Source organism: Rhipicephalus sanguineus, chromosome 5 (assembly GCF_013339695.2).
Source record: "Rhipicephalus sanguineus isolate Rsan-2018 chromosome 5, BIME_Rsan_1.4, whole genome shotgun sequence".
Classification (NCBI taxonomy): Eukaryota; Metazoa; Arthropoda; class Arachnida; order Ixodida; family Ixodidae; genus Rhipicephalus; species Rhipicephalus sanguineus.
Window position 1 is genome coordinate 82,785,621 of NC_051180.1, and position 7,409 is coordinate 82,793,029.

At 47.3% G+C, this 7,409-nt stretch overlaps 1 protein-coding gene across 1 annotated transcript; it reads right to left on the minus strand.

The window, feature by feature from the left end:
* Positions 1-3,382: 3,382 nt before the first annotated feature.
* LOC119393895 (probable serine carboxypeptidase CPVL) lies at positions 3,383-6,374 on the minus strand. The gene is made up of 2 exons (XM_037661086.2): positions 5,915-6,374; positions 3,383-4,269 (listed from the first exon to the last, which is right to left on the minus strand). Exons 1-2 carry the CDS (start codon positions 6,372-6,374, stop codon positions 3,398-3,400), a joined length of 1,332 nt encoding a protein of 443 aa, XP_037517014.2. The 3' UTR covers positions 3,383-3,397.
* Between the last annotated feature and the right edge of the window lie 1,035 nt (positions 6,375-7,409).

Here is a 7,409-nt window from a genome sequence, read left to right on the forward strand (position 1 = left end):
GTTGTTAATGTTCTTCAGTTAAAAATAGCAGAATTTCTACGGTGTCTGTTAAAGATTTCAACACTCTCAATCACTTGCATGAATAATTTACTACAAAACACGTACTTGACCCACACATTTCAAACTTTGACTGCAGTTAATTCGTAAGCTATCGCTAATTTTCTGACTATGTAAGCAAGGTCAGCTATTTGTTTCGCGAAGGAGACTCTGGCAGTCCGACCCGCTTCAGTGGTCTAGTGGTAATGATGCTCGACTGCTGACCCGAAGGTCGCGGTATCGAACATCAGGTGCGGCGGCCGCATTTTCGATGGAGGCGAGAAAGCTTGAGGACCGTGTATACTTAGATGTAGGTGCACGTTAAAGAACCCCAGGTGGTCGAAATTTCTGGAGCCCTCCTCTATACAGTGTACCTGATGATCATATCGTGGTTTTTGGATGTTAAACTCCAACCATTATTATTATTACTCTGTGAGTCTTTTATAATAATTACTAATGTAGATAAAATGAGCGTTGAGTAAATATATGTAAAGTCAATTTTCTCTTGCATTGCACGTAACATGACCTCAAGTAAATTATCTGCATCGTGGGTGTACGTAGGGCTCTTTCGTGGCTCTGGAAAAATACGCGATAAAAACAAGGCCGTATGGACTACTTGCTCAATAGAACTCGCTTCATAAGGCGGTAATATATTTCCGCACATTTTACTTTGCATTGATCAAATAATACCCATAGCTTAAATGCGCCGTATCGTTGGTGTTGCTACAGAATGTTCATTTCACTTCGATGCATGCTGTAATTTACAATTACGGCTGAACGTGCTCTTCTGAGGCTAGAACAAAAGACAGGCTCTGGATAAACAGGTTGGTTGCATCTGCTTTCGCGAAAGATACCGGACAATGACAAATGACACTTCGGCATCTCCAAGTCCCAACTGTTTGTAAGAGAAAGGTTGTTCGCGAAAGAAAATTTCATAGTAATTGTTGGGTTTAACGTCCCTGAAACCACGATATGATTATGAGGGACGCCGTATGGTGGGGGGCTCCGGAAAATTCTACCACTTGGGGTTATTTAGCGTGCATCTAAATCTAAGTACACGGGCCTGAAGCATTTCCGCCGCCATCAAAAATGCGGCCGCCGCGAAAGCAAATTTCAGACAACGCTGACGCTTGGCATATTATTAAGCAGACAGTCAGAATCAAAATAGTCAATTCGCGTAGTTGTTTATTTTTTCATCATCCAAACTCCAAATAACCGACTGTGTGAAAGCGCGTGTGGGCCCATCGTGCGAACCGGTGAAATTAGACGAATTAAATGAAATATGAAGTGTTGCAGAATACACCAGGTGGTCCAATTCACAACGCATGTTGTTCGAAAGAGCCATTCGCATTTTACGAGCCGCTTCCACGTGTAATATCATCAGCGTCATGATTACCTGGCATGGGCCGTGTTCTTTGGTGCTGGTTGGTCTGTGTGTGCGTGCGCGCGTGTGTGTGCGTGTGAACCTATGTTTACAGAAGTCCTGAGGTACAGAAAATAGAAACAGCGAATCGCCTGTGCGTGCGTGCGTGTGTGGTGTGTGTGTGTGTGTGCGTGCGTGCGTGCGAACCTTTATTTACAGAAGTCCTGAGGTACAGAAAATGAAAATAGATACAAAAGCGAAGTGCCTGTGTGTGTATGTGCGTGTGCGTGTGCGTGCATGTGCGTGCGTGTGGATGTTTGTGTGTGTGTGTGAGAGAGAAAGTGGGCGCATTTTTCCTCCATGTTTTTCGTGCGCTTTTGCCCTTCTTCGGAATAGAACAGCGCAACACGGGAGGAGGAAAGGAGCGGATGACTGAGCGACCTTCCTCATCCTGTTCCGTGCTATATTAATTTTAACACGAAAGTGTTTTGCGCGGGATCCATGAAGAATTGAAGCCCGTCATTTCTGTCGCAGCTGTGTTGTCGACAAAGCGGCACGTGGGTGGCTCTGAAAAACAATGGAAACTGAAACGTGCGTCCCCGGTGTTTGTTACTGCGTTAATCCCGGCGATTCACTAAAGTCTTTCTCAATTATTGGTTACGTCTGTTCAGAAATAATAATTGATGTTTGCCGCCCGTGCGTTTCCGTCATCATTTTTAGTAGATCAGCGGTAAGTAGTGCGCTTTGCCCAATTTCCGTGGCACACACTTGCTAGGAGTTTTAGAGCACATATATAAGACGGGCGAATTTTGGTTTCGCCTAAACATATACAACTTCGCTGCATGACTTCACTGGGTTACTTGACATGGAAACCGAACCCGTGCATTACACATGGCAGTCAAGTGATCTACCACAGAGCCACGTCGTGGAAATATTGGCATTAACTCTTGTGAAGTATTCACGACATAATTCATCACATTGGAATTACCCTCGCATGCACAATACATACCGTTTCAGACGGTCCAAAAATTTCAAAAGTCAGGCAAACAGACATGCCGCTGCTTCAAAGTGCTTAGGAAAAAGACCTATGGAGGCTTCATGTCGGACGCGGAGTCACGTTAACACATGTAATATTGTGTGAAAGAAGTTCAGAACCGGACCAGGCATCACACCATGTGAACTGCGCAATGAAGGTGTTGTTTAAAGCTTGCCACCCATTACTAAGGCGTAATGCACAATCATAGTGCATAATGCATAATTATAATTAGGCACAGCATGAAAAACGTGTGCAGCCACATAGGTGCGCGTATTGCCCTACAGACGCGAATAGGGTCCAGCGTTTACTTCGCTAAATGGTAAATTATGGCGTAGTAGGTACTTCGCAACATAACTTGCAGTAAGCGCCCTAAGAGAGTTTGCAACGGCCCACGTCACGGGCACAGACGCTTTCATGACTGCGTCGGGCCATCGAAGCACGCCCACGCTATCTAATTGCCACGAGCGAAAGGTACGTTTGGCTGCGTTTTGCAAAGGCTGTGCACGCAGTGTTTCATTGGCCTTTGCTTGGTCACGTGGCACCACAGCGGCGAGGCTCCGAGCGAGCGCAGCTGCGGCGCCTCTCCGCCACGGATCACGTGGCGTGACATCACGACTGCTGCACTTGCGCTCCGGCGGCTCAACGTCATTGCGACGCGATGAATGACCTTGGGAAAAATAGCGTAGTAGAGCTTTTGCTCGAATTAAGGTACCCGCTAAGTTTTATTCTATTTTCAAGTACATTTGGCCCACTGGAAAGACAGTGCATTCATATATATGAAATGTGCTCTTAAAAACAATTTTAGAGCAAGAACGAATTGTTTTAAATAAGGGTCAATTTCTCTTGCTTTATTGATGAAGTTCTCCATGAAAAAACAAACAAAACAAACCAAATGGTAACAAAGCACGACTATTTTCATAAGATTGTTTATTCCTTCGTCTTGTGCACTCCGACAGCAGCGTCTAGTCGCGTCTAGAAGAATTCTGGGGCATGTCTTCCCCATCTGCAAACGGCAAGTCGAAAATGAACCTTACCATCATGTCAAGGGCCGCTTCAGGTTGGTCGTGGGGTGCTAAGTGACCAGCGTTACGAATCATGACCTCTCTGAAAGCCTCCGCGCGTCGCGTGTAGCCGAAGATAGCAGATTTAGGGTTAGACTCCGGCGACCACGGCTCAGTGCGCGGGCGCCAGATTCTGCGTGGCGCCGCGGAGAAGGCCTCGGCCCCGGACCACGGAATCCGCTCGACGAACTGCGCCGTGGCTGAGTACGGCACGACAATGTCCAAATGACCGCTGTACACGAGGACCTTGTAGTTCTCCATCAACGCGGGCATGAAAGACTTGGCCGATCTGAGGATGTCGCCCATCATATGGGTCACGACCTTGGTCCTGTCGTGGAAGGTGTTTTCACCAACGTGAATGGCTCGTCGCACAGCTGGAGTCTGGACGAAGTCCTCATACAGTATTGATGCCAGAATCTCATGGATGTTGAGCACATTGTAATAACTCTCGTAACCAGTGATATTAGTAAAGTACGAGGATGAGGGATTGTAGTAGTCGTTGGGTAGATTGAAGATGAGGTCGTTGATGACGAAGGCGGCCTCGACGTAGCTGTCATTATCGATGAAGCCCAGGGCAACGTCCCTCTGTTGGTCGAAGTAGGCGGCCTGCTTCCGGTCGACGAGACCCAGGAGGTACAGGCGGTGGCCGTAGTCGATCATACTTGGCGGATCTGTGATTCCATTGCCGAAGGCGACGCCCTTGAGGTTGATCTTGACGCGTAGCGAGTCGCCGGCTTCGTGAAGGGCGAACGCTGTGGCCGGGACGAACTTTCCTGCGTACAGCGCCGGACGAGCACGATGTTATAAAGTATATCGTGACTTTAACATCACCTTCTCACGGAACTGTTTGAAGTAATCAACTAAATATCAGTGCTATTGAATATTATCGAGCTTTTGCAGCCCATTACATACCTGCTGCATTGACAAGGCTATTTATTTCTTACGTATATTTCTTTGATAACAGTACATCTGTCCTAATGTTACGTTTGGTACCCAGATTAGACAGCGCTTGTGGTCGCAATTCACTTTGAAGGCTTAGAAACCTCGTGAATGCAGGCTCTGGCATTGAATTCACGAAGCTTTTCATTTGCAAGTATTGTGTGCATTTCACCAGCCGTCTTCACTTGTAGAACGCCGCATGCTGTACACGAGTTGCTGACGTCTGTTTTTATATGACGTCCCACATCTGGTCTTACGTTTTAGCGTCACAACCAGGGGCGTAGGCAGAAAATTTTTTCGGAGTGGGGGGCAGGGGGTCATCTCCTTGATCTGAAATGGGGGTTGGGCAGGCATATGTGATCGAGTGCATCTTGTGCTCTGTATGCCATGGCGAACAAAACAAAAAAATCGGGGGGGGGGGGGCACGAGCCCGGTGTGCCACCCCAATGACTACGCCACTGTCCACAACAAATGTCAATTGTGAATCGTGACCTTAGCACAGACATGAAGTACACAAAATGCTATGATTGTGGTTGCTTCGCTGTGTGTGCACCCGTGTTTATTCCCGTGATTCATACGCATACTTCATCGCCTTTATGATGGCGTCTCAAATGTTCGATGCCTTAGAAGTATAATGAGATGCCTGCTCCTGACGCCCAAATATTCATTTCTGTGTCATGCTTCACTTCTCAGGCTTGAGCGCAGTGCGTACACGAGACACTTCTGAACGGTAATATTTCCTCTGTAACAGCGAGACGGTGACGTCACGCAGCAGCTGCCAGCATTGAAACCTTCATCGCACCTGGCAGGCTGGTAGCACAAGCACGGTGGTGACACGTCCACTGGACAATAATAATAACGATGATTGCGATGATTACCGACGATGATACGTGCAATGAGCCATTGAACCGGGCTTCTTACGAAGCATACACAACAGTAGAATGTACACGAATTACAGAGTCGTGTTTTAGGGCTGCAGTATTTAGCGTCTTTGAACAAAAAGTACTCTTGGTAGGTAAGCAGGCATGCTAATGACCGAATCCGGCGGCATCAGCCACAGCGCTGCCCTAAGTATTTGACAGCCCGGCTCTAGTGCAGTAGAATGCATGGACGCACGGTTTCCCAACAGTGACATGCTGTCCATAATGTACACACGCGCGTTCTGAGGCTGCACGTGAATGCCACTGTCCTGTTCGTAAGTGCAAAGTTCAGCCAATTCTTGTTCTCGTCATATCAACAAAAAAAGGTAGGCCAATGACAGAATGCACTCGCGGTTGTGGTAGCCGAACGTACTATTTTATTTCTGCCCATTATTTCGTCAACTTAAACGTTTCTACAGCAAGGCTAAGGACTGTGGGTTATGCACGGCAAGTCATAAGTTGATACCGCCAGTAACCTTTTCCTGAAAGACTAACTTCAGTCTCGAACGACGATTCCTTACCAGGTCCAACGTTGTATGTGGGTGCCAACAAAACTCACCTCCGAACGACTCTCCCGTCACATAGAAGTCCCTCTCGGCGTACTCCGGGAACAGCGTGAAGAACTGCTGCAAAAACTCCACCATATCTCCGGCCAGATCTGTCAAGTTGCGCGCATATCCTCGCTCAGATTCCGTGAAGCTGTAACCGGCGCCGACAGGTTCGTCTACGTAGATCATCGAGAAGAATCGGGACCACGTGGTTGGCCGTCGTACAGGCACCGGGGGGTCTCCGTCTTTAAGTGCGTAAGGGCCGTTTTCGGCAAAGAAGCCTAGCAGAGATGACGTGCCGGGACCGCCTTGAAGCCACACCAGCACAGGCGCCTCCTCCTGGCCGTTCCTGCGCACGCAATTGTAGCCACACGGTTTTGCATCAGTAACCCGCCACGGTGGTCTAGTGGTTATGGTGCTCCACTGTTGACCTGAAGGCCGCGGGTTGGAGCCCGACTGCGGCGGCCGCATTTCGATAGGGGCGAAATGCAAAGAACATCAGTGTGCTTAGATTAAGGTGCACGTTAAAGAACCCCAGGTGGTTCGAATTTTCGGAGCGCTCTACTACGGCGTCCCGCATAATCGTATCATTGTTTTGGGACGTTAAAACCCAACAATTATTACTTTTAATTATTATCATGATTTTGCATTAGCAAGTGGCCCTTGAGCTCGGAAAAAGTCGTCAACTGAGTCGATCTGAAGCCGGTGCGTGTGCACGGTCGCGGACAGGACTGAACGGAAAGAAGGAAAATGTGGTGAAGTGACGCTTCGAAGTAAGTAAACCATCATCTTCATTATCATGATGATTAAGAGTAAATAAATAATTCAACATGGGCGTTTCGACGGTTGAACTTGAACTCGGGGCGTCTAGTGCCGACGCCCGATGGTTTAACCATTACATTACAAGAACACGCCTCATCGAACAAAATACAACACATTTAATTCTACTGTGTAAAAAAGCGCATTGAGGCATCGTGGTGCGTTTTCACGACGCTGGAGTTTTTCCGGTGGTTTCATCTCGTGCGCACACGATTGAGGAGCAGGGCCTGCTCCACCACTGGTGGTGCTGTGGATCACTATTACAGAATGTACTTGCTGTGAGAAAGCTGAGGAAACGATGGAACATGTTTTATTTAAATGTAAATATATTCATGCAGATGTATGTTTAGGCGCTAACCTACATGGAGCCTTGGGTTTTAGGGGCAGCACTGGAAAGGTTAGCGGGTGCACGGTAGAAATAGGTAAAAGACGGTTGGAGGATTGGTTGCGGAAAAGTAGGGATAAAAGACAAACACAAACAATGTTAAAACTAAGGTTAGTCTGCTGTAAGGCGTAGAAAGTTGGGCTGTGAGTTTATTAGCTCAAGTTAAAATCCTTTTAGAGTCTATGAGCTTCCTTTCTTTAGGAAGAAAAACTTAGTTGAGGTAGACAAGAAATAAGACCGGAATTAAAAGATAATATTAATTCAAGAAAATTTCGAGCTTGGTGGCGCACCACCCTGTTAAA

Coding starts and splice junctions, on each gene's coding strand:
- LOC119393895 (XM_037661086.2), bottom strand. CDS start 6,374: ATGCGGCCGCCGCAGTCGGGCTCCAACCCGCGGCCTTCAGGTCAACAG. Junction 4,270..5,914: donor GACGGGAGAGTCGTTCGGAG/GTGAGTTTTGTT, acceptor CGCTGTACGCAG/GAAAGTTCGTCCCGGCCACA.